This window comes from Heptranchias perlo, chromosome 19 (assembly GCF_035084215.1).
Source record: "Heptranchias perlo isolate sHepPer1 chromosome 19, sHepPer1.hap1, whole genome shotgun sequence".
Lineage (NCBI taxonomy): Eukaryota > Metazoa > Chordata > Chondrichthyes > Hexanchiformes > Hexanchidae > Heptranchias > Heptranchias perlo.
The window spans coordinates 9,734,637-9,761,630 of record NC_090343.1 but is presented as its reverse complement, the minus strand read 5'-3'; the positions used below and the strand labels follow the sequence as shown (position 1 = coordinate 9,761,630).

The 26,994-nt window shown below is 43.1% G+C and overlaps 1 protein-coding gene across 1 annotated transcript; it reads left to right on the top strand.

Annotated features, from left to right (window-relative positions):
* Window positions 1–26,804, top strand: sla2b (Src like adaptor 2b). The gene is made up of 8 exons (XM_068000276.1): window positions 1–290; window positions 10,556–10,681; window positions 13,778–13,880; window positions 15,107–15,193; window positions 16,082–16,185; window positions 20,580–20,729; window positions 22,469–22,598; window positions 23,205–26,804. The coding sequence occupies exons 2-8, from the start codon at window positions 10,603–10,605 to the stop codon at window positions 23,440–23,442; spliced, it is 891 nt and encodes a 296-aa protein (XP_067856377.1). The 5' UTR covers window positions 1–290; window positions 10,556–10,602; the 3' UTR covers window positions 23,443–26,804.
* The last annotated feature ends 190 nt before the right edge of the window (window positions 26,805–26,994 follow it).

The following is a 26,994-nucleotide window of genomic DNA, read 5'->3' as shown; positions in this document are numbered from 1 at the left end:
CACGTCATCATACAGCACTGCACACTCTGGAGGCACCCCCAGCAGGAGCTGCAAGCTGACTCATTCTCCCTTAGCTGAACCTTCACATTGAGAGGACTGTCACTCGAAGGCTCGCTTAAGACTTGGGGAAAAAAACATCGACGCTCTGCCTTCATCACCCCAGCAAGGGTTTTATTGGATTAACTGGTTGCTGGGTGCTGTATGTTCCAACTGGTGACACGGTGCAGTTTTAAGGAAAAAATCTGGTAGAAAAGATACCTCTTCGCTGGAAGAACAGGAGAGACAATGCTGTAAGCACATTGCATTTCATAGTTTACCTGGGGTCAAGAGAAAATGGGAGGGGAAGGTGTAGAAAGGATGTTAATTGCTCTTTTCATTATATGTGTCTCTGATATTTTGCATGTGAAAAGTTTGTGCCCATCAACAGGAGATGTGTGAGTGATGGAGGATGGAACCATTGCCATTTCAGACATGCACTCACTCCCAGGTCAGGTGCAGCACACTTAGATACAGAGCAAAGCTCCCATTACCCTGCCCCAGCAGTGTGCCTCAGCCCTAACTTTTTATGTAACATTTTACAAGTTACTGAGGCATCCAGAGAGTATTAGTGGGGAAGTGGTGCTGACTAAAGAGAAGCATTTTTATGGATGACGCATTGGCCACGTACCCTAAGTTATGTAATTTGGCAAGGAATTGCATTGTTCAGAGGTACTGAATTTCATAACAGCCTTTGCAAAGCTGTTATAGTGTGTGAATGTAAGGAATCTTACAACACCAAATTATAGTGCAACAGTTTTATTTGAAAATCACAAGGTTTCGTCAGGACGAAGGAGAAAGCCTCCGAAAGCTTGTGATTTTCAAATAAAACTGTTGGACTATAACCTGGTGTTGTAAGATTCCTTACATTTGTCCACCCCAGTCCATCACCGGCATCTCCACATCATGGTTATAGTGTGTGGTAGAGAGTCTGTTTTTATTGGAGTGCAAGTTTTAAGCTCTCTATACATTCTGACATCATTACTCGATCAGGTATTGACTCTCCACCATTTCATTGCTCTGCACATCATAAACCCAAGCAATTCCCAATGATGGGCTGTTGTGGCAGAAGTTGGGTTGAGTTACTCAGACTGAACTCACTCATTCTTTACAAGTCCCCCCCCCTCCCCACATGACATTGGTTACCCCCAAAGGCAAATGGCTAAGACTAAGTTAGAGAATCCCAGAAGGGCCTCCTCCCATCTCTTCCAGATCAGGGGGTTTGTCTTCTATCTTGTTTCTCACTGGAAGCTGAGTCAAATTCAGAATCTGCTAATATAAACATTGGGAAGCGTGGACAGAGTCCAGCACACAGAGGAATTGACAGGTCTAAATCGTTGGATAAAATGGGTGCTTTTCTTAAAAAAACTCCACTTAGGCTTAGCATGTGAAACAGAAACAAAAGAGATCAAAGCACTTGGCAAGCTTATCTTCTGAAGTCCTGTACGAAAAAATACTATCTGAACCCAGTACTCTAGTTCATTCCCCCATGCTAATTATTCAGAAACACTCTCTAACTCTGTGTACATTATTCTAAATTCTGATTAATAAACTTGATCAGACATGTGCAGAAACTTGGAATGCTACATGAACGCCAAGGGGTGTGTTATTTGGAAAACCAAAATGACCTTTGGTCAAAGGGTTGACTTGTCCACTTCAAAACAAATGGGCCAGTCAGACAGACAAGGGGATGTCTTGGGTGCTAACTACTTGGGGCTGTGGTTCTTTGTTACCCAAGTGCATCGTTGCTAAGACAGACCCTTATCCTGCAATGGTTCGAAGCCCCATGGCACTATTTTGAAGAAGAGCAGGGGAGTTCTCCCCGGTGTCCTGGCCAATATTTATCCCTCAACCAACACCACTAAAAAACAGATTATCTGGTCATCATCTCATTGCTGTTTGTGGGATCTTGCTGTGCTCAAATTGGCTGCCGCGTTTCCTACATTACAACAGTGACTGCACTTCAGAAGTACTTCATTAGCTTTAAAGCACTTTGGGAGGTTGTGAACGGCGCTATATAAACACAAGCTCATTTTTTCTGTTCATCTTATATGAACCTGGTACAATATTTGTCTCTATCCTGACCCATCCAAGACTGCGCCTTTATCAATCTATATATTAAATTTGGGTTCTGTGCAATGGTGATGCAATATACTGCCAAAGTAATCGATCCGCAGAATAAGTTACCAGGGAAGACCTTTGAAGTGGATAGTATTATTGGTTAATTAGGTGCATTCCTGGACAGAGAAGAGATTGAGGGATACAATAAGTAGGTGGCTAGGTTGGGTTGAGGTCCTTCAAACATGGTCAGGCCGGTAGGTCTGATGGGCTCAGTGTTCTGGACTCTGTCCGTTTTTTCGCATTGTTTATATTTGTAAAAAAATTCATATGTTCCTTTGCAATGAATTGGGCAACAGCCAAATTTAAGTGCATCGAGAAGCATAGTTAAGTCCCAAGGAATGAGGAGTGTTGTGGTATTTAAGACAAGTATCAATGAAATGAGCAGCTAACCTGTCCCAACAACTAAATTCTGGTTGCAAAAGTTTTCAGCCATGTGTTGAAAATCTCTCAGGAGATTTCGAGTCACTGCTTCAAATCTTCTCAGCTTCTGATACTGAAGAAGTCTTAAGGGATTGAGTCAAAGGCAATCGAGTCAAAACACCCTGGAAAAATTGACACACAGTTCTGAAGAAGGGACGAGGGGGAGCACCAAGTCATCTGCTAAATCAAATAATACTTCTTTAAAAATCAAAAGCTTCCTCTTTTCACATCAGCTTGATTTATCCCTGCAATTATTTGAGCTAAAAGTTTCAATGACATTTTTTTAATCCATTTGATACTTTAATGAATAATTACAATATATCTCTGTATTGTACATTTTCACACATTATTGTCAGTTTGTATGCAAGTGTGTGTGTGTCTCTCTCTCAGTGTGCGTGTGTGTCTCTCCTTCAGTGTGTGTGTGTCTCTCTCTCTTTCAGTGTGCGTGTGTGTCTCTCCTGTGTATGTGTGTGTGTCTCTCTCTCTCAGTGTGCGTGTGTGTCTCTCCTTCAGTGTGTGTGTGTGTCTCTCTCTCTCTCTCAGTGTGCGTGTGTGTCTCTCCTGTGTATGTGTGTGTGTCTCTCTCTCTCTCTTTCAGTGTGCGTGTGTGTCTCTCCTGTGTGTGTGTCTCCCTCTCTCTCTCTCTCTTTCAGTGTCTCTGTGTCTGTTCTGTGTTTTTGTTTAATTCCATTTGCTGTATATTATTGTCTTAACATTTTATTTTAATTGAATTCTGTTTTACATAAACAGAGGTAACAACCTATTCATTCCACACATGGGACTCGAGCAGTACAATTATTCAGTGCCTGATACGAGACCCTCAGTAATTGCAGACTGGTCGTGCGCTTCATAAAAGGAGATTGCACCATCAGTACTCCTGTCTGAGTTATTGGAGACGAAAACCGGCTTCACTGTCCCCGTTCTTCTCCTGTCTATCTCAATTTACAGGACATTAGCAAACCCTGCAAATCCTGATTATGCCAGGAATTTGCTTCTGCTCATGCTTGCTATTCGGGATCATGGAAAATTCCAGGATTTGTCGATAACCTGCAATTTGTCCACAAAGAACCAGGAGGAAATTTTTTTTTAACGCAGCGAGTCGTTATGATCTGGAACGCACTGCCTGGAAGGGCGGTGGAAGCAGATTCAGTAACAACTTTTAAAAGGGGAATTGGATAAATACTTGAAAAGGAGAAATTTGCAGGGCTACGGGGAAAGGGCAGCAGGGGAGTGGAACTAAATGGATAGCTCTTTCAAAGACCGGCACATGCACAATGGGCCGAATGGCCTCCTTCTGTGCTGTACGAGTCTATGAAATCTTTTGATGCCACATGGTAGAAAGATTGACAGCAAGTAATGAGACTTGACATGACATTTCTTCACACCCCCCACTTTCTATTTATTATTAGATTTGAACAATTCAACATTGGAACTAACATTGCCAACTTGATGTGACGAGGGTTGGTGCCTCTGACTTTACTCATGTTGTTTCGTTCAGAAATGGAAATTTGAACGACCATGTTATAAATTCACATTGTCTATTAGCACACTGCGCACAGCTACCTAAACTGTGACACACAAACATGACTTGCTAACATTTTCCCCTTGCGTGTAACTCTGCATGTAATTCAGACCCGGATAGATTGGGTTAGTGTCACACACGGAGCCTTCCCTGACCTGATTATGGTACGAGCTGAATTGCACTTCACACCGCAGCACGCTCACACTCTGCAGCTTTCTCCCTCACCCGACATTTTATAGAAAATTCTTGACACTCAGCACAGAAAATCAACAGGCCGAACAAATCCTCTTCACTTGACGAAATGATCACTTCTCTTAAATGTTCAAATGTTTCAAGGCTTGGGTAGTGGAAGCAGATTCAATAGTAACTTTCAATAGGGAATTGGATAAATACTTGAAGGGAAAGAAAAGGTACAGGCCTGAGGGATCGAGCAGGGGACATAATTGGATAGCTCTACCAAAGAGCCAGCACAGGCACGATGGGTCGAATGGCCTCCTTCTGTGCTGTATCTTTCTATGATTCTATGACTTTTCTTTCCCTTGCTGACTTATGAAATAAGACCAGAATCGTACACATAAGGCAGGGAGAGTTATAATAGTATCAGCTGCATTTCCCTTTAGTAGTGCATTAAGTCCGCGATCAACGAGTGGAGATTTAGGCTGAAACGGAAGAGTTTAATCAAGGGTCCGTGGTAGGTAGGTTGCTGATGCAAGAGAGGGGGAGACCCCAATAACTTGGCATCAGAGCTTATCCATCTGGTGCCCAGCATTGCACCTGCCTGAGTTGAGATGCTGTGCAGCTTATTGCGGTTGGAAACTTGGTCTGGTCGTACAATAAGCTGTGGTTAGGTACATCCTCCCAAACATGTACTGAACTAACTCAAGAAATCTGAGAAAAGGGAGATAGAAAATAAAGCCTCTTTGCAGGTTAAAGTGCTCTTATCACCACAGAGCTGCTTGAACTATTGTTTTTCTTAACTCCTAATGAGTAATAGTTTTACAATGCAACCTTGATGCTATCAACCCGATTGTTAGGACTCTCATCGACTAACTGTTAAGACTACTTTCTTTAGTTGGCATGAAGGGACTGGAAGACATAGAATTTACAGCACAGAAACAGGCCATTCGGCCCAACTGGTCTGTGCCGGTGTTTATGCTCCACACGAGCCTCATCTAACCCTATCAGCATATCCTTCTATTCCTTTCTCCCTCGTGTTTATCTACCTTCCCCTTAAATGCATCTGTGCTATTCGCCTCCATGTGGTAGTGAGTTTCACATTCTAACCACTCTCTGGGTAAAAAAAAATTCTCCTGAATTCTTTATTCGATTTATTAGTGACTATATTTCTATTTATGACCCCCTAGTTTCGGACTCCCCCGCTGGAATAAAATGTCCCCAGGATGGAATTGTTTAAAGTTCTAGGTGAGCTCTTCTGATGGTGTTTTGGGTGAACAGACTGTCTGGTCTCCTCCTGTGCCAGACAGATCAGGAAAGTCCTAGTCTCAAATCCTGGCCTTCGCTGAGTCAGCTGGTCGCAACTGCAGCAGCAATTGATGCACTACGGATGGCCTCAGCATCCATTGGCTATGAAGGGGGCGGGGGGCATGGAGTGGTGGTGGGGGGAGGGAAATCAGCCAGGGTTCTTGCTCCTGTGATTCGTGCTGGAATGTGTAAATATATGGATTTCAAATTCAGAGCGGGATCAGGATCTGGGGTGACACCCTCATTATTTGAATAGCCTTTCAGCACTTACTGTTCACCTCACACTTTGTGAATGGCCGCTTGTGTGAGGCAACTGATGATTCTAGAACAAGAGTCAATGTCTTCAGGGGAGAAGGGGGGAAAACTGGATGGGTGGTGGGGGGGTGGGGGAAAGAGCTCCAAAGGAAGCTGAAGGTTTACTGCGATGGTGAGAGGTTGCATTCTCCCAGTGGACCAGAATTTAAGATTTCCTGTTAATTGGTTTATAGTTATGCTGAGCCCGTCACATCCACATGGGTTTAATAAATGACTCAATTCAATTTCTACGCACCATTTTGCGTTCTTAGCTTTTTTAAAATCAGAATAAATTGCAGATTAAGTCGTTATACTTACACAGTTCATCCTCCAGAGTCTGTGTAGCTCTACGAGGCATTCTGGGTATCCAGCAAGCTCCAGTCCTGTGTTCTTAGATCCCTTCTCTCCCCCTCACTCTGTACCTTAGTTGTTGTTGATCCCGCATCTGTATCAGTCTCTGTGCATGGTGTGTACATCAGTCCATGCACAGGTATCTTATATATGTCAGTCTGTGAGTGTATGCCTACCTGTGTGTGTATGCGTGTGTCTGTGTGTGCGCGCGCGGAGGAGTGCGTGCGTATGTTAGTCCCTGGGTATATATGTCTTTTATGTGACTTTCAGTCATGTGTGGCTCTCTTTCTATGTTTCTATGTCAGTTCTTATTCGTGTATCAGTCTGTATGTGTCTACCACTTTGTGAGTGTAAGATTGTGTATATCGTAAAAACATAAGAAATAGGAGCAGGGGTAGGCCATACGGCCCCTCGAGCCTGCTCCGCCATTCAATAAGATCATGGCTGATCTTCTATCTCAATTCCACTTTCCCGCCCTATCCCCATATCCCTTGATTCCCTTAGTGTCCAAAAATCTATCGATCTCAGTCTTGGATATACTCAGAGCATCCACAGCCCTCTGGGGTAGAGAATTCCAAAGATTCACAACCCTCTGAGTGAAGAAATTTTTCCTCATATTGGTCCTAAATGCCCGACCCCATATCTTGAGACTATGACCCCTAGTTCTAGACTCTCCAGCCAGGGGAAACAACCTCTCAGTATCCATCCTGTCACGCTTTCTAAGAATTTTCTATGTTTCAATGAGATGATCTCTCGTTCTTCTAAGCTCCAGAAGTCACTGGATGTGTCTCTTTGAATATATATATTTGTATGTGTATGTATGTTGTTGTATGTCAGTCTGTGTGCACCGCTCTCTCAGCTCAGTTTCTATCTGCATCCATTCTGCAACTGGAGTACACTATCTGTTTATAGTGCTTGGGACTGGCTTCATGTGGTAGGCAAGTCATTTCCTAACACTATACAGAGGCAGACTGAATCATTCGCAAAGTACTAGAAAGGAAAGAAAGAACTTGCATTTATATAGCGCCTTTCACGACCTCAGGACGTCCCAAAGCGCTTTACAGCCAATGAAGTATTTTTGAAGTGTAGTCATTGTTGTAATGTAGGGAAACACGGCAGCCAATTTTCAAACAGCAAGATCCCACAGACAGCAATGTGATAATGACCAGATAATCTGATTTTTAGTGTTGTTGGTTGAGGGATAAATATTGGCCAGGACACTGGGGAGAACTCCCCTGCTGTGCCTGGAATAGTGCCATGGGATCTTTTACATCCACCTGAGAGGGCAGACGGGGCCTCGGTTTAACGTCTCATCCGAAAGACGGCACCTCCGACAGTGCAGTTCTCCCTCAGTACTGCACTGGGAGTATCTTAGACAGCCCCTGTAACATTCTGTTTCACTGCATGTAACTTTCAAAGTAATTTAAGGACAAAACAACTGAAATCACAAAGTAACCGTACCTACGGAAAACAGCCGGTAAGCAACCTGGGGAGTATTATTTTTTATTTTTATTGAGATTTGCATTGTTGCTTCAAGCATTCTTCGGTTAATTAATTAGATGTAATTAAAAAAGTAATAATAGCCACGAATTTCAATCCTGGCAGTTAGCAGAATGAGCTGGCCACACTGTTACAAGATGTTTTTGCACAGCGAAACACAAAAAAAAGTGCAGGAAATGGGAAGCCACATATTAGTCAACCACACAGCCCCTAGTGTCCGGTCTGGGCCCATTTGGGCCATTAAAGCCGTTTTCCAAAGATGTCTGGTCAGTAACATTGCGCAGGACACCAAGTATTGACAAAACGTACAAAAATCGTATAAGAGTATACGTGCACATTGGCAGTTCTCCCGTGGCACTCCTCTGGGTAAGTAGGAGGACATGCTGTTTTAACACAAGAGGAGAGTATCCTGTAACATGCAATGTATTATTCTGCTGCTAAGGTGCAGGTATCATAGAATCGTAGAATCATAGAATGGTTACAGCATGGAAGGAGGCCATTTGGCCCATCGAGTCCATGCCGGCTCTCCGCAAGGTAATATTTAATGTGGCAGGTTCCTTAAAGGCCACAAAGTCTAATTACTGCAAGATGGACACCCTGAAGTCCATTAGAGGTTAAGTGCTGTTACTAAGGGAAGCTTCATGGCTCCAGGTCAGAATAAACCAGCCTTGAAATAACTGCCTTTCTTATTTCTGATGCTTTTGACACTTTGAAGTGAGATAGACTCAAAATGTTTGAATATGTAGATAGGTAAAAATACAAAAGTATTTTGTATCTCAATAAATGTAGTCCGTATATATATATATATATATATAAATGATTTCTATATGTCGGCAAAATAAGCATTCAGTCACTTTTAAAATTAAAACTGCAAATGGACTTAAATAAATGGGCTTGCAAGTTAATTAAATTCCAATCACATTGACAGAAGTAAGGGAAAAATAGACCGCTTACAGTCTTGGAGATGAAGGCTGTAAAAATATGGTTTGTTCAAAATCTGCAGGTGAATTAATGCCAATTATATTCAAATCAATAATTCACTGAATGATATTTGTCACACATCCGTTCCAGAGGCCATTTTGAATGCAAAATAAGACTCTCTCCTGCCTGTTCTCTCACGCTAAATAGCAGCTAGAAACAGAACAGCGTTAAGAGGCTTAGAAGCAAGATAGTGATCACCCACAATCACTCCGGGTGGTCTGTACTGTGGAGAAGGTAGAGCAGTATCATTTTGAAAAGGGGGGACTTTATAAATCAAATATCACTGTGACTCACTGCTACTTTTTCACTTGTACTGGCAATGCTTTGAGTTGAGTTTATTTCGCACTTAGCAAAGAAATATCTTAAACACTACAGGCCAGGTATTTGATCGTGTGTGTGTGTGTGTGTATGTGAGTAACTATATGTGTGTGCTGGGTGAATCTGTGTGTGTGTGCATGTGTGTAACTATGTGTATATGCTTGTGTGAACATGTGTCTCTGTGAGCCCGTGTGTAATATACAAAACAAACCCAATTCTTTGCACGCTGTGCAGGATTGCTAAGCTCCGCAAACAAATTCCACTGGCTATAGCAGGGAAAATGGACCGAAAGCCAGTGCTCTCCTCCTGCTTGTTCCACCATAAAATATATTGGAATGTTGGGCTGTTTGTTTGCTGTACTGAGTGATTTCTGTAACAAAAGTTATGCACTTCGTAAATATTTAACACATCTCCACACCAAGTACAAGATACAAGGCAGTAGATTAACGCAGGAAATAAGACAGAATTTAGAGATTTTCAAAATAGTCAACAAGATTGGGAATATTATCAGTGAAATGGTGAGAAATAGTGAGAACTCATCAAAAGCAGTGAGAATTCTTTGTGTCCAATTTTAATGTTTTCTCGGCGTTTCTTTGACAGAATTGTTCTCTAATTGAATCCTATGAAGTTGTAACTAGAATTGCTTCTCTGTTTTCTTGCTGATTCAACGGAAAATAAAACTGCTGTGCAACCCACTCACAGTCACAAGATAGTTATGGATGAGGAAGGCCATTTGGCCCATTGCAGTTAATCCATCCAAAACGACTGTAAAGTCCACCCATTGCGGCCTTCGATTGTTTCTCAAATGATTGCAGGGTTTTCACCTCCACTACTCTATCTGGGAGTCCATTCCATGTGCCGATCTCTCTTCGTGTGAAGAAGAAAGAAAAAACTTGCATTTATATAGCGCCTTTCACTACCTCAGGACATCCCAAAGCGTTTCATAGCCAATGAAGTACTTTTTGAAGTGTAGTCACTGTTGTAATGTAGGGAAACGTGGCAGCCAATTTGCGCACAGCAAGCTCCCACAAACAGCAATGAGATAATGACCAGATAATCTGTGTTAGTCATATTGGTTGAGGGATAAATATATTGGCCAGGACACCAAGAACTTCCTAATATCAGTCTTAAATCTGCCTTTTAACTAGTTTAAACCTGTGGCCCCCTTTATCTTACTGTTGCAACTTAATTCTTCCGCGATGGTTACAAAAGCAACAGCATTTTGTTGTTGAATGTATTAATTTAAACAGGTAAGATATCCTTTTTGTTTTTATAAAAAAAGTACTCAGCCACTACTGCAGTGAGGGTGGGGGGAGAGGGGAGGGGGGGAAAGTATCATACACAGTACCTGCCCCTACCTACTGTCCTGTGACCACTACTGGAAGATCCCTGTGAGAGGACAGGATTGGGCTCGACATCAGTGAACGCCCCATCAACGCTCGCGCTGTCCGAGCTCACACGTGCACATTCTTTGCAGATCTTTCTCATTGGAAAAAACAAGTGCTCAGCTGCTCTTCCTTTGCCTTACAGCCTCTTCTATTTAATACATTGAAAAGCAATTCACTGGCCTCAAAGTTATGGGCAGTCGACCAAGCAAGTCCAGGCGTCGTACTGACTCCGTGATGTCGTCACCCTCGGCCAGCCAGCCCTCAGCAGGTAAGATACTCATTGTATTTTTAAGAAGAATGTACTCTCGGCCACCACTGCAGCAGGGGTGGGGGGCTGGGGGTGGTGGTGGGGAGGGAGGGGGACGCTTTGGGGGGGAGGTAGGGGCAGTGGGCGGATGGGGTGAAGGAGGGTTGGGGAGGGAACAATCAACCATGATACCTGCTCTTGGCCACTGTTCTATAACCTCTGTTAGAAGATGTTACATAGAATTACATCGAATTTACAGCACAGGAACAGGTCATTTGGCCCAATTGCTCTATGCTGGCATTTATGCCCCAATCGAGTCTCCTTCCCACCCCTCTTCATCTAACCCTATCAGTATATCCTATTCTTTTCTCCCTCACGTGTTTATCTAGCTTCCCCTTAAATGCATCTATGCTAGTCACCTCAATTATCCCTTGTGGTAGAGAGTTCCACATTCTAACCACTCTCTGGGTAAAGAAGTTTCTCCTGAATTCCCTATTGGATTTATTGGTGACTACCTTATATTTATGGCCCCTAGTTTTGGTCTCTCCCACATGTGGAAACATCTTCTCTACGTTTACCCCATCATGATTTTAAGGACCCCTATTAGGTCACCCCTCAACCTTCTCTTTTCAGTTTTATTGAGTTTCACATCAGTGAACACCCCATCAACACTTACTGTCCAGGCTCGCATGTGCTCAATGGCCACTCGGTTGAGATACCCATGGTGCCATGGCTCAGCAGTAGTCTGCGACCTCCGGGGGAGGGGTCAGCAACAGAACAACAAGAGCGCTACCCTTGTCCACCAGGTCCGAAACATTGCATGAAGCAGTTACTGGACAATCACACCCCTCTGCTCGGACGTGAGGCCCGGGCCCAGGAACCTAAACGCTTCCAAAACACTCTAACCCCCAACAACAGCCAATGGAAAAAGCCGCCGCAATTTTTGTTTTCTTCCACGAGTACATTTTGAAATTTTCCATCGCATTTCGATAAACGGTTAAAGACCAATCGCTGCCATTGAGTAAAAACGGCGTGAGCTTTGCCATCCTGCTCCCTCCATTTTCCTTGTTACACAAAATGGTTATTTTAAGATTAATGGTTCGAACACAGCAGTGAATCACAGAGTCCTTTACACTTGTCAAAATGACCTTGTCAAGTTGACATGGCTGTTAAGAAAGCATAGGGGATCCTGGGCTTTATAAATAGAGGCATAGAGTACAAAAGCAAGGAAGTGATGGTAAACTTTTATAAATCACTGGTTAGGCCTCAGCTGGAGTATTGTGTCCAATTCTGGGTGCCATGCTTCAGGAAGGATGTCAAGGCCTTAGAGAGGGTGCAGAGGAGATTTACCAGAATGGTACCAGGGATGAAGGAATTCAGTTATGTGGGAAGACTGGAGAAGCTGGGATTGTTCTCAAGGATAAGGGGAAATTTAAGAGAGGTGTTCAAAATCATGATGGATTTTGATAGATCAAATAAGGAGAAACTGTTTGCAGTGGCAGAAGGGTCGGTTACCAGAGGACACAGGCAAAAAAATCCAGGGGGGGTGACGGAAAGAAATTTTTTTACGCGGTGAGTTGTTATGATCTGGAACGCACTGCCTGAAAGAGCGGTGGAAGCAAGTTCAATAGTAACTTTCAAAAGGGAAGTGGATATATACTTAAAAAGGAAAGATTTCCAGTGCTACATGGGTCTAATTGGATAGCTCTTTCCTATTACCAGCACAGGGACGATGGGTCTCCTTTTGTGCTGTATGACACTGTGAGTCTATGACCTCGGTACTTCTGTGTGTCAACCTCAATTTTAGTTCTACCAGAGAAATGAAAGTAGGTATGTGTTTGTTTCATTGATGGGGACAATGAGGCTGGGACGTGCTAATGGCTCTGACGTCTCATGGGCACAGAGACTGTTGGTATTTATAAAGTGCCATGCTGGCGGTGCATCACTGGTCGGACGAGGATCACCCTAACCTAACACATATACTAACCAACACCTTCCCCCGGGGCTAACAGTGTCAAAATGTGTTTATCTGAGCCCACCTCATGAGGGGCAGAATCATGAGTGTGCTAGCTCCAGCCGATAACACAAAGATCCGAACCGCTCTGGTCTCCATGAGTCACACCACTTGTAAATTGTAATGGTGAGAAACTTAGTTGAAGAACTATCGTGTTGACTGATATATAGATCACCGCAGTATATAGGCCACACCCCGGGGGTAGATTTTAACTTTCATCACCACGCGGTAAAACTGGCTCTGGACGATCGGCTGGCTGCCCGCCCGTTAGATACCCTGCCTGATTTGCCTTTCCATTGAAGTCCGCTGCCACCAATTTAGTGCCAGCTGGTGAAAGTCAAAATCTACCTCCTCAACTTGAGCCTCCCTTCCTTCCCCAGAACAAAATATTATTAATACATATTCCCTACCTCACAGCACTGTGGGAGCACCATCACCACATGGACTGCAGAAGTTCAAGGAGATAGTCCAGCAACACCTGCATTGCTAATATAGATGGCTATTTTTGTTTTTCAATTGTGTGGCCTACATGTTAGTTAATGTGGCAATCAATATATGTCGACAAGTGTAATTTCCACTTCTGTTGACTGAAACCACACTGGTCAATAAATAAATGTCTTTAACATCTCCATATATAGTGAGTCCCAAAAATGGGGCTTCTCTGCTTTCTCAAAATACACAGATAGCTCAGTGCTGTCAGATGGCTGTACCTAACCTCCAGCCAATTATACTCCACAAAGCTCTGTTCTTTTTTTGCTAGCCAGCACTAAAATACAAATTATGGTCACCAGAATTGCTGCACGTTTATTACGGATATTCAGTGGAAAATTATTATTGGTGATTTTCACGGAGAAATACTTAACGCATTCATATGACAGAGGTTTGATCCGTGTAAAACAAAAGCGTTACATGTTTGTCTCTTATTACTGTCAAAAGTCACTTGTAGGCTCTCGTGTGTTGGGAAGCAATGAGAAAAGTGACTGTGATGGGAGGCCATTTTGTTTCTGTGCAGTGGCCATTTTAACACCATTATCTTAACCCTGATTTTGCTAAAAAAAAAAATTGTTTCTAATTTTTTTTCAAAATATGTTTTCTTTTCCTAGATGTTAGCAAAGTTATGGTGGTGGTTGCACTGTATAATTATCCGTCGGCATCTGACTCTGAACCTGTCATTAGTGTGGGCGAGAGGCTGAACGTCGTTAGCGAGTAAGTATTGTGTCACGTGAAGCTGGCATAAACCTGCTTTTACCATGGATTCAGCCCTTAACCCTTTTAGTACACAGATGAATGATTTTGTTAATCAGTTTTCCTGTGTATATTCATCGCAAATGCAGGCCTCCAACCAGAGAGGCTAGAACCTGCTCTTAGGGCTCCCTCACCAAGGAAACCTGTAGTGTTAGCATCAAAACTCTCCCTTTTCTTCCCTCCCCCTCTATCGCATAGGCTACGATCAAGAATTCATCCGGGAATCCTGCCAATCTGGCCTGCCTCAAGCTCATAAGGTTGAGGTCGCTGTAAGTGCACTGGAGTCTCCAGAAATTGAACATTAATCTCCAGGACACTGCTGTGAGCAATCCTGGAGAGAAATCATGGGGGCATTAAACAAATTGTGTGTTTTTTTTTTCATTTCCTTAGAATGCTTTTGTTTATCAGTTATAAAAATATTGGAGATGGAGAGGAAAAGGCAGCTTGACTGACAGCTAAGAATCATACAATTGAGGCGCTGAAAAGTCTGTTCGTTTTATAATTGGCCATGGGAAGGAGGGCGACCAATGGATGGATATCAACTTTTATATGGTTTATTTTCCTTAAAGGAAAGATTTTCTTTGTTCACTGTGTGAAGCGAAAATTGTAAAAATGAATACAAACCACAAATGGTAAGCAGAGGAAATCTCCCCCCTTTAGTGTCATCTAGAAGGACATTCTCAAACTAGACTGCAGAGTAGTTCAGAAAGCAATTCTGAGTGCAATGTACTCACACTGCCCACGTACACATACAGTTAAAATGGTCAAGTGTCTACAGTCTAAAGAATGAACGCACTCTTCTACATGTACAATAAGAATCTGCGTGGGATGAAATATCAACGCTGGTTGAAAACTCGTACAGAGTCAAGCAATTCACACATTTGCATATCCAGAATGATCCCTTTATTATTATGAACTTACCGGAAACCAGCTTCTAAAGAAATTAATTGGAGGGGGGGATGGTGGGGGGGCAGGTTAAGACAGGGGCAACATTTAGTATTTTTGTTAAATCTATGTACTGTATAATTTTAGTAAATTGCTGACAGCATGTCCCGCTGTTGTCTGCAAAAAATGAGCAGGTCTGAGTTTTGGGGAAATCTGCTTCTGATAACGGCTTTGCAATCTCTTCCAAAGGCAGGTTCGTGCTGATTAAAATGCGAATGAATCTCTTTTCTGTTAACTTATAGGGAAGGTGATTGGTGGAAAGTAGTGTCCATGGCAACTGGCAAAGAATGTCACATCCCTTGCAACTATGTGGCAAAGGTGTATCACAGGTAAAGTGGACCCCACACCTTTCATATATTCTAGGCTGCAGTTATATTTGCACTTTTGCGTCGCCAAGAAGCAGTTTCCGGATGATTCCATTGGTGGTTAAAGTGAGAGTGAAACTCCTGGCAGTTGCAGGTTTCACTCCCATTTTCCAATGTCCAGCAAAGCTTTATTTTTCCTTAAGCTTTCACTTTCAAAGTGTCAGCCTCGGCTCAGTGGTAGCACTCTCACCTCTGACTCTGAGTCACGAAGGTCGTGGGTTCAAGTCCCACTCCGGAGACTTGAGCGCTTAATCCAGGCTTGACGCTCCCAGTGCAGTACTGATGGAGTGCTGCAGTATCAGAGGTGCCGTCTTTCCGATGAGACATTAAACCGAGGCTCCATCTGCCCTCTCAGATGGACGTTAAACATCCCCTGGCATTATTTCGGAGAAGAGCAGGGGAGTTCTCCCCGGCGTCCTGAGCCAATATTTAACCCTCAACCAACGTCACTAAAAACCAATTGTCTGGTCATTTTCACATTGCTCTGCGTGTGAGACCTTGTTATGCGCAAATTGGCTGCTGTGTTTCCCACATTGCAACTGTGGCTACACTCAAAAGTATTTAATTGGCTGTAAAGAGCTTCAGGACGTCCTGAGGTCATAAAAGATGCTATAGAAATGCAAAATCTTTTTTTCTATAGAATCACCTACTCACTGTGCTGCCTACTTGTGCTGAGGTGCTTGGAAGTAGCAAGATGTGCCCTGCACAGCACCAACACTTGTGCACGAGTACCGGGAAATTACATAGGTGGTGGGGGCTGAACTAAACTGTCCGTACCCCCTCTAGCCCAGCTCACCTTTTCTTTGTTCTTTCTCTCCCCCCCACCCCCCCCAAACTCTCCCCTGCCCACAGGTGGCTGTTTGAAGGAATCAGCAGAGAGAAAGCGGAGGAACTGCTTTTGTTGCCCAGCAACCGTTCCGGGGCCTTCATGATGAGAGAAAGCCAGACCAGGAAAGGTAGGTGAAGAGGAAAAAAAAAATGTCCAAGTGGGAAGCAATTTTAAATTCCATGAGGTTTTAAACTGCTTGACACATGTCCCTTTTCTGAGTGGATTTGAGTGATAATAAAATTGTCCTGTTTATGATATCAGTACCATGAATGAGGTCATGGGTTGGTTATGACCATCAGCTCCTGGCATGGCAAAAATATGGTAATTAAACTTTTGCTGGGACTAACATGTGGCGTTTGTAGCAAGTGGAAATATTAAAACAAAATTATGGGAAAAGACGTAAAAGCCAACAGGGTTGTGGGTATTTATACGAAATTGACGGGCAGGAAAAGATCAGCTGGTCCATTAAGCCTGCCCCACTCCGTGATGGCCAGACCATGATGGCCAAACACTTCGTCCCTCATCTGACCTCCCACCCTCACACCCACTCCAGAGAGAGACGGCAGCAATAAGTCCCATGGTTACGGCAAAATAGAGAGGTGGAGGTAGCAATGTTGTGTCACCGATGTCTCTGTCAGTACAGGCCCAGTGCCCTCAGTACATAACTCATCTGTAAGATTTTACATGTAGTTGTTATCCGGTTGATGCAATCACCTTGACACTAGGCTCAACTTTGAAGATTGTAATCTGTAAAGCGAGACTCTCTTGAGTAGAGAGTGGGGGGATTCTTTCATGTCGGGGAAGAAAGCTTCATAGAAGTACTGCTAGAGAAACATTTTCAGAGGCTTTTTACTTATTCCTCGCTTATGTTTATGACCCAATTGCTATTTTTTATAAAAGCCTCGGCAGCAAATAAATCGTCAACTTGGCTTAACCAGAAAACTAATAGGTACCAAAAGCTAAAAGTGAACAAATATTATTACAACACTTTTAAATTAGTCAATTTTAATATTTTATAAGAAAAATCTATCGATTATTTTCTGCTCCTAAAAGTCCTTACAAGTCACCTCCTAGAAATCAATACTCTTTTAGACTTTGCTTCGAAGCACGTGATTTAATCAGTCGCTTACTTAAATATGCAACAGATCTTTTAAGGGGTGAAATACATTTTATTGACTTGCAATTAAAAAATGAGCAAATTCATGGTTTTAAAATAAACTCTAGTCTACCCAAATTAACCTGACAGGTTTAATTAGACAAACATTTTTGTTTGCTCTTGTTGACGGTGTGAATGTGAGCATGGAGAGCCAGCAGAGAGACGTGATAAATATCTACTGAAATGAGACTGATCCAGTAACTCCCAAACAAGCTGGCGGCCTGGGGTTCATTTCCTCTGTACCAGAGGTGGAACAAAATCTAAAATATTGGAGGGGGGGGGAACACATCAGGGGCAATTCATAGAATACAGCACAGAAGGAGGCCATCGGGCCCTTTGTGTTCTCTTTGAAAGAGCTATCCAATGAGGCCCACTCCCCCTGCTCTTTCATCGTAGCCCTGCAAATTCTTCCTTTTCAAGTATATATCCAATTCTAGGATTTTAAGCAGGAGCAGGGGGTGACACAATCTGTGACAATAACATTTGGAAAGGGGGCTTGTGCCCCTCATCCTCTCCAGTCATCTTTAGTGCATTACTTACCATTAAATTCCTGAGTTAACGTCTGCGGTAAAACAGTGCAGATGGACATTTAATGTCAACACTGTAAACAATAGTGAAAATAGCGCAGGGAGGAAATTAAAGGTCAACTGGGTTTCAGATGTATTTGATTTGTACTTTAGCTTATATCCTTGCCAAATCGATAATCTCCCCGCCATTTGCTTCGCTGATCGATGCCAGCATCGCTCCGAAACTAGTCATATGATTTTGGCCAAAGCGAGTCATGCTCACAATATCTGCTAGAAGCGCAGATGAAGAAGACAGATTTATGCTGAACTCATTGGAAAAAACAATGAAGCAATAAGATCTTACCGATAATCAGGACATGGTTATACCAAACTGTACTTTTTTGTTAGTTTTTTTTAAAAACAAAATTACAAATAGAAATCGACACCACACACATGATACAGGGACTGCAGGGATATCTTTCGTGTCTCTGTACTTGTGCTATCTTTAATACATAAATTTGTTTGAAATCATCCCTTACATACTGTCTAAAAATAGACCGAACCCAAGCCAGCAATAAGATCAGCTAATGGAAATAACTCTACGCCTGAAGCTGGCTATGAATCAGTCATGAGTTTGTCACTGCTGTGGTCAGCCTCACTGTGAAGATAGTTATCACACCTCATTACTGGCTGCTCTTTCACTGAGAACCAATACTCTGTTGAAATGGTCACAAATTATTTTAATCTACTTAAACTGTTACTCTACTGAAAAAACAACAAGTCCATAGTTGCACAGTGAGTAACCCTAACCTTGCTGAATAAACAACTCCATAGGTACACCGTAAGTAACCCTAACCTTGCTGAATAAACAACTCCATAGGTACACCGTAAGTAGCCCTTACCCTCAAGAATAAGTTGAAACACCACATTGTTTCACATTAAATAACCAAAACTCCCCCATTGATACTACGAATGCTGTAACTAATCCTTAGTAATGCTGTAACTAATCCTGTAACTAATCCTGACATTCACCTGACGAAGGAGGAAGCCTCCGAAAGCTTGTGATTTTCAAATAAAATTGTTGGACTATAACCTGGTGTTGTAAGATTCTTGACAATAATCCTTAGAAGGCACTGGCCACAGCATTCACTGTATAGCTTTACAAAGTTGCTGTTTATTCAGCAACAGAAGGGTTAAAGTGTTTGTAATTTTCAATGTATTTGTTATAATAATTCAACCCAGTCGCAGTTAATACAAATTGTTACTCCAGGAAACATTATAATATAACTGTAAGGCAGTAAGTGCCCTTAAAATATTTTTTAAAACTTCATTAGGAATCAGCAAAATAAAACACAGAAATCTTGTCTGCACCTTAAAGTGTGAAGACTTCCCCCCCCCCCCCCCCCGTCTAGAAGTGATAGATAAAGGAAACCAGATAAAAGTTCCCTGCCAAGGCAGAAGCCGGTTGCTAGGTGCTTATCAGTATTGGGTGGCTGCACCTGCGAGACCACACTCCACCAAACAGGTGGCACCGTGAGTAAACCATGAAACACGGAGCTGGTGACAGGAAGCTACTTCATCAGACCACCTTCTCTAATCAGCCCCTCTAAGGCTTCAGACGCACGCTGTCGAGTGCCACAAAACATTCACCCTCTCAATTGTGCCTTGAGACAAATCCATTAACCCTTCGACTGCTGCAGCAGGATTACTGCACGATTTCAATGTCAGGGGTGGAGAGAGGCTGAAGTGTATCTGCCTGCTGTTATTGAAAATGAATCGTATTTAAATAAAAAGAAGACTGGCATTTATATAGCGCCTTTCTTGACCTCAGGATGTCCCAAAGCGCTTCACAGCCAATTAAGTACTTTTGAAGTGTAGTCACTGTTGCAATCACCTCTTGAATGATCAGGAAAAGGATGGCAGGAATTTATGCCTTTTCTTTTCCCATGTGACTTTGCAGGAAGTTTTCCAAAAGCTTGGCTTAAAATGAGAGAATATTTCTTACTGTGTTAGAGAAATGAAGTACAATTTGTTTCCAGTGCTGTCTCTAGGACTGTCTCTGTACATCAGCGCAGAACAGTGCTCACATCAAGGCATTGCTCCTAGGCAACTTTCAGATGGCTGCTTGCTGGATGTCAAGAGTTCCCATATCATTGGGATATTCAAATGTACATACAGGCATAATAGATTAATGGGAGCAATGTAGTGTCAGCTTGGCTCAGTGCTAGCACTCTTGTTTCCAAGTTAGAAAGTTGTGGGTTCATAGCCCCACTCCAGGACTTGATCACATAGTCTAGTCTCAGCAGTGCAGCACTGACACAATGCTGCATTATTGGAGGTGCAGTCTTTTGAATGAAATGTTAAACCAACGCTCTGAACTGCCTGTTCAGGTGGAAGTTAAAGATCTGATGGCACTATTTGAAGAAGAGCAGGGAGTTTTTCCAGGCCAAGATTTATCCCTCAACCAGCACCACCACTAAAACAGATCATAGAATCATACAGCACAGGAGGAGACCATTCTGCCCATCATACCTGTGCTGGCTCTTTGTGAAAGAGCTATCCAATTAGACTCAATCCCCCACTCTTTCTCCATAGCCTTGCAATTTTTTTCCTTTTCAAGTATATATACAATTCCCCTTTTGAAATCTACTCTTGGATCTGCTTCCACCACCTTTTCAGGCAGTGCATTCCCGATCTTAACGACTTGCTGCGTTAAAAAATATTTCTCCTCATCTCCCCCACTGGTTCTTTTCAAGGATTGGGGAAAATCGGAATACATTTTGGAGATTCTGCAATACCTCCCCTACTCATTTCTATCCAAAAGCTCTAAATCTCAGTGTGTCCCTCTTGTTCCTGCAGGTTCCTATTCATTGTCTGTTAGACGATCCAACAACGCATCATGGGATTCCATCAAACACTACCGAATTAATCGCTTACCCAACGGCTGGTTCTACATCTCCCCTCGTCTCACTTTCCCATCTCTGCACAACATGGTGGATTATTACTCAGGTGGGTCTCACCGAAGCTCTCAGTCTCACCCAAGATTTTTACAGGCTTGATGCTACCGATGGTGGGGTGGGGGGGGAAGGCAGGGTGGGGGGGGAGTCATTAACATTTTCATCCCTTTTGAATCAGAACCACAACTTTTGATTTCATTATTTTGCACTATTTTTCCTTCCCACGATCCTGCTGCTCAATAAAGGACAAGAGTAGCAATGTACATGGGGACCACCATTAGCTCCAAGTTGCCCCCAAGTCACACACCTTTCTGATTTAGATATTATATATATATATATATATTGACATTCCCTCATCGTGGTTGGGTCAACACCATTGTGGGAGCACCATCACCACAAGGACTCCAACAGTTCAAGGAGAAGGTTCACCACCACCTTCTCAGGGATGGGCAATAAATGTGGCCTTGCCAACATCACCCTCATCATTAATGATATCGAAGCCTTTCTTCTCCCTTTTGTCTTATTTCTAGTGCAAACGATGGCATAACACAGCGCGATAAATTATGCAAATTGCAGCGTTTTTTACTTTGAAAGTTAGAGCTAATTTGGTGCTCGTCAAGAAGAAGAGTGTCAGCGCTGGGGAGTAAAATGTCGTTCTGCTTTTCTTGTGTCGGGTGTCAAATTCCAGCAGTACATGGCAGGTCCAGCAGTGGTGAGGGGTAAACTCTGCCCCAAAAATGCCCCTTATCCCCAACCTCCGGGAAGCACCACTGCACCAATGGATCATTTCCATTTCCCACTGCAGCTCTCCTTTTGCTCTCTCTGAGTGGAAATTGCCAAACTTGTTTCGACTATTGCTGAATATTAGGTAGGTTTGTGCTGTGGACTCTAGAGAGGCCCTAGAAATCTTCCAACCAATAGAAATTTAACAGTATGAAGATGCTTTAACAACAACAACAACATGGATTTATATAGCGCCTTTAACGTAGTAAAACATCCCAAGGCGCTTCACAGGAGCGATTATCAAACAAAATTTGACACCCAGCCACATAAGGAGATATTAGGACAGGTGACCACAAGCTTGGGCAAAGAGGTAGGTTTTAATGAGCGTCTTAAAAGAGGAGAGAGAGGTCGAGAGGCGGAGAGGTTTAGGGAGGGAATTCCAGAGCTTAGGGCCTGGGCAGCTGAAGGCACGGGCGCCAATGGTGGAGCAAAGAAAATCAGGGATGCGCAAGAGGGTTATAGGGTTGGAGGAGGTTATAGGGATAGGGAGGGGTGAGGCCGTGGAGGGATCTGAAAACAAGGATGAGAATTTTAAAATCGAGGCGTTACCGGACCGGGAGCCAATGTAAATCAGCAAGCACAGGGATGATGGGTGAACGGGACTTGGTGCAAGTTAGGATGAGCTCAAGTTTACGGAGGGTGCAAGGTGGGAGGTCGGCCAGGAGAGTATGAAGATGTCTGTTTATTGTTTACTTGATGTGGAGATGCCGGTGATGGACTGGGGTTGTCAATTGTAAACAATTTTACAACACCAAGTTATAGTCCAACAAATTTATTTTAAAACATTCACCTGAGGAAGGAGGAAGCCTCCGAAAGCTTGTGAAATTTAAAATAAATTTGTTGGACTATAACTTGGTGTTGTAAAATTGTTTACTATTGTTTACTTGGTCAAGATGTTATTTGTTTAGTTTTTCTTCAGACCGTAGGGAAAGTTACATGACTTTGTGTCTGAAGCCCGCCTTGCCTCTCTGCCTCTTGCTGACACCACATTCTCTCTATCCTCTGCAGAATCCGTTGAGGGACTGTGCTGCACCTTGAAGGAGCCATGTCACATTCAGGGACCTCCCGCTGCCCAGCGACACCACCCTGACCCTGTCGTCGTGCAAAAACCTCAGCTGAACTGGAGCGAGGTGGACAGGTATGAAGTGCACAGACCCTTCACATCAGCAACATCTTCCAACTTCACATGCTCTTCACATAAAGGAAAATGTCTCAGAGTGCTTTACAGAGCAGGAAAGCAAAATTAGGCACTGAGCAAGAGAGATGGTGGGGGGGGGGTGAGATTTTGTAGGGGGGAGGGGGCAAAGATACTGTCGAAGAGAAGGGGTTTTTAAGGAGCTTTCGAAGACAAGGTGGGGACGAGGTGGGAGAGAATTCCAGATGCCAAGGACATGGTGGGTGAAAAATGGTGGCAGGAGAGATGACATTGTGTGAATTTTGTGTAGGAGAGGGGCAGCATGCAGAGTTCTGAATAAGGGAGTTTGTGGGTATGGGAGACGGGGAACAGATGTAGAGGAGAAGGTTGGAGAACTCAAGCCTCAGCTGATGAAGGGGCAGCGTGGGGTTCTTTCCAGTGGTGAAGGAGAGATATCCTCATCGAGATGTAAAGTGCGTATACATCAGAACAAATATAACACTCCAGACTACGTTATGCCTTGTATCGTCAAGCACCTCCTGGGTGTGATTCTGTGAAGTTTTCTTACCTTGCTCGATTGCTCATCTCCCAACTCATTCTTCCTTCCAGCTCTGCTTTGATAAACGACAACAAAGAGCCAGGGGAGGAGTCACCCATCAGCGTTGGCCTGCGGGAAGCTATCAACTCTTACTTGTTCATGACTGAAGAGCTGGGGCTTGATGAGATGAGCGACAAAAAGACTCGATTGAAAATGCTGCAAACACGAATACAGAGCAGTCAGCGCCATGCTAATCTCAGCATGGTGGAGAATCTCAGCAGCCTCAATTTCAATTCAGCTGGATTCTAACCCCAGAAACAAAGGGGGGATGGACGCTGTTGAGGACTTCATTTGATATTGTATTCTCCTTAAGTTATTTTCTGCGGTTATCGTTTTGGGGCAGTTGAGCTGTACCTTGTCACTTTTTGTTTCATTACTTTTGAAAATGAAAGAAACCAAACGTCCTATTTAGGGCACTGTAATGTGTTGCTGTCAGTCTGGGGTTGTCGGGGGGGGGGGAGCGTGGAGAAGAGGTTGAAATAGGGTTGCCAACTCTGGTTGGACATATTCCTAGAGGTTTCATTGCAGGATCTCCTGCCTGCAACCGCCCAGCCCAGTCAAACAGCCTTTTCTCCCCATCTCCAATATAAGATTCCTTTGCGTGAGGCTGTATTGAATGCAACTGCTGCCACTCTGTGCTTGTCATTCCTGCTGTCAATTATTTAGAACACAGCTGACTCTCCGTTATGACGATGACGGTAACAATTCGAGAAGGTACCGCGATGCTTCTGAAAGTCTTCTCGTTTCCTCCCTTCTTCTCCTGAAGGTGTTTGACGTAGAATTCCACCTTAAGAATAGTCACCTTGCTCAGGTGACTACTCTTAAGGTGTGAGCCCAGACAGTGAGTCTGGCAGTGAGAGCATCACAGTCCAGCTCAATCCTATCAATCCAATTGTCCCAACTAATCCATGCTGGTGTTTATGCTCCAGACGAGCCTCCTCCCACCCCTCTTCATCTCATCCTATCAGCATAACCTTCTATTCCTTGCTCCCTAATGTGTTTATCTAGCTTCCCTTAAATGCATCTATGCTATTCTCCTCAACTACTCCATGTGGTAGCAAGTTCCACATTCTTATCACTCTTTGGGTAAAGAAGTTTCTGCTGAATTCCCTATTGGATTAATTGGTGCCTATCTTATATTTATGGCCCCTAATTTTGGTCTCTCCCCACAAGTGGAAACATCTTCTTTACGTCTACTCTGTCAAACCCCTTCATAATTTTAAAGACCTCTATTAGGTTACCCCTCAGTCTCCTTTTTTCTAGAGAAAAGAGCCCCACCTGCTCTGCCTTTCCTGATTATTACGTCCTGGGGCAGGAATTCTGCCTGAGTTTCACCAATTCTAGCCGAGGGAATGCTAAGGCCATTGAGTGCATTCTGACCTCCATCCAAGATGGGATGGGCTAACTCGGCACAGACTGGGGATCAGACCTGGAACCTTGCTGGTCTGTATAGCTCAGTATCACACCACATCATGCATGTACCCACTGACCCATCGGAACTGCCCCCTCACCATGGTTTGTTTAAATAAAGGAATCTCTGGGATGATCAGTAACATTTTCCCGCGGCAGGCTCCATTTTATTTTCTGAAACTATGTTTTTAATCGAGAAACATACAGGGTCGGGTGTGACACTGGTTTTGCACTCTGCCTGATTTTACTCTCCATTGAAGTCCCTGGAGAGTAATATTGGGCAGGGTGAAAAACCAACGTTACACTTGATCCCGCAAGATTCCCGCGCGGCGAGTTAGGTTCAAATTATCCCCCTATGATTCCAAAAATAGGTTATTTCACACTGAATTTTTGGGGTGGAGATTTTGTAGTTCAAAAACTAAAGCAAGATATTTTTCATACTGCCATTTTTGAACCTTGTTTAATTAAACACCAAAAAAATGCGTCTTACATAGAATTTACAGCACAGAAGCAGGCCATTCGGCCCAACTGGTCTGTGCCGACGTTTATGCTCCACACAAGCCTCCTCCCACCCTACTTTATCTCACCCTATCAACATATCCTTCTATTCCTTTCTCCCTCATGTCCTTATCTAGCTTCCCCTTAAATGCACCTATGCTATTTGCCTCAACTGCTCCTCGTGGTAGCGAGTTCCACATTCTAACCACTCTCTGAGTAAAGAAGGTTCTCCTGAATTCCTTATTGGATTTACTAGTGACTATTTAATTAAAAAGCAATTTCGTGTCAGCATTGAGCAACTGTGCTATTTGGGTAAGCAATGAGCAGATCCAATATCACCAGTTGTTTATGACTATTTTCAGTTTGTGTTAACAGCGTTAGGAAATATATTTCCGTCTCAGCCCCTGGGATCAAATTGTAGCTTTGATAACAAAACTGCAAAGCAAGGCAAAAGCGTTTTTATGCCCCTTTGTACTTTCAGTGACCCAAGTTGCTTCCTGTAGAACTAGCAGGATCTAGTTCATCGGAAATCACAGGACACAAGTGAGATGGCGAGTCACTGAATGGAAAATTCAGTGCTTCACAATATTACATCCAGCCTGTGGAAATAGCATGAGCTTCAGTGCTAACGCAATGTGGCAGCAATGACTGCGTGTAATACTGAGTTGGCTAAACTGATCTCAACTCAGATAGTAATGCAGATGGTAATGCAGTCTTAATCTGGCACTGCAATCATTAATAACATAAAGAATCGAATCATCTCCAACATTCCCAGAAACATAGTCATTAAAATGCATAATTCAGAGGCTTCACTCCATCATTTGCGTTTGTGAGGAATTGCCAAAGGGCTCTGTTTCGCTTAGGGTTGCCAACTCCAGTTGGATGTATTCCCGGAGGTTTCATCACATGATCTCCTACCTCCAACTGCCCCACCTCATCAAACGGCTATTTTTTCCTATCTCCAATATTCTTAGAATTAATAAACGGAGTGTTCAATGAAAAAAACACACAATTTTTTTTATTGTCCCTATGATTTTTCTCCTGGGCTGTTTCCTGCAGTGTCCTGGAGATTAATCTTTAATTCCTGGAGACTCCAGAGCAATCCTGGAGGGTTGGCAACCCTAATTCCACTAGTGTTCTGCTCTTTGACTGGGAATTCCTTGTAATTGGAGTCAAAAGGGAGTGTTGCACATTGGGATTCTAGGGCTTCCGGGATAGCACTCTCAGGGAGCCCTGCACAGGAAATCACAGGCTGCCATGACAGCAGCCCTGCAATTTCCCAAATAGCGCTCCCTACAAGCAGCACTCCACACTGGGAGTGCCCAATCTAGGAATCAACTCTTCTATCCAATAGGGATCCAATAACAAGTGGCTTGGAGCATTGCAATTGTATGCCAGTGGAGTGAATAGGGAATAGTTGGGTCCATTGGAATTCTATCTGATGGGAGTGAAAAGGGAATGGTTTGCTTTCTTGGGATTCCATGTTTGGATCAGAAATGTATTTTGCTTCAATGAAACAAGAAATTAAAATTTGAAAACCTTCCCTAAAATTCAGTATTGAGCAGCACAGTATTCAAGATGGTTCTGTATAATTTATTTGACACATTAAGTGGTCATAGTGTAAAAATATTTTGACTTATTTTGTTATTATTGCTACTGTGAATAAAGCTAACTTTGTAATAAAGTCATTGCATCGCATGTGATTCATTGTTTCACAGTTTCATTGAAAAGCTAAAAGCCACGCTTAAAGGAACAGATGAACGCATAGTTAAATATGACATTTTCTGCAGTCATTTGCCTGTAAATGACACTCTAGAATCCCTGTTTAGCTTTGTAACATCTATTACATGTAATGTCTCATTGGCAGGAAAAAAAATCCATATTTTAACACAA

Excerpts from the sequence above, each read along its gene's own strand:
- sla2b (XM_068000276.1), top strand. The coding sequence starts at position 10,603 with ATGGGCAGTCGACCAAGCAAGTCCAGGCGTCGTACTGACTCCGTGATG. Across the intron at positions 10,682-13,777 it reads GGCCAGCCAGCCCTCAGCAG|ATGTTAGCAAAGTTATGGTG; the intron begins GTAAGATACTCA and ends TTCTTTTCCTAG. Across the intron at positions 22,599-23,204 it reads AACTGGAGCGAGGTGGACAG|CTCTGCTTTGATAAACGACA; the intron begins GTATGAAGTGCA and ends TCTTCCTTCCAG.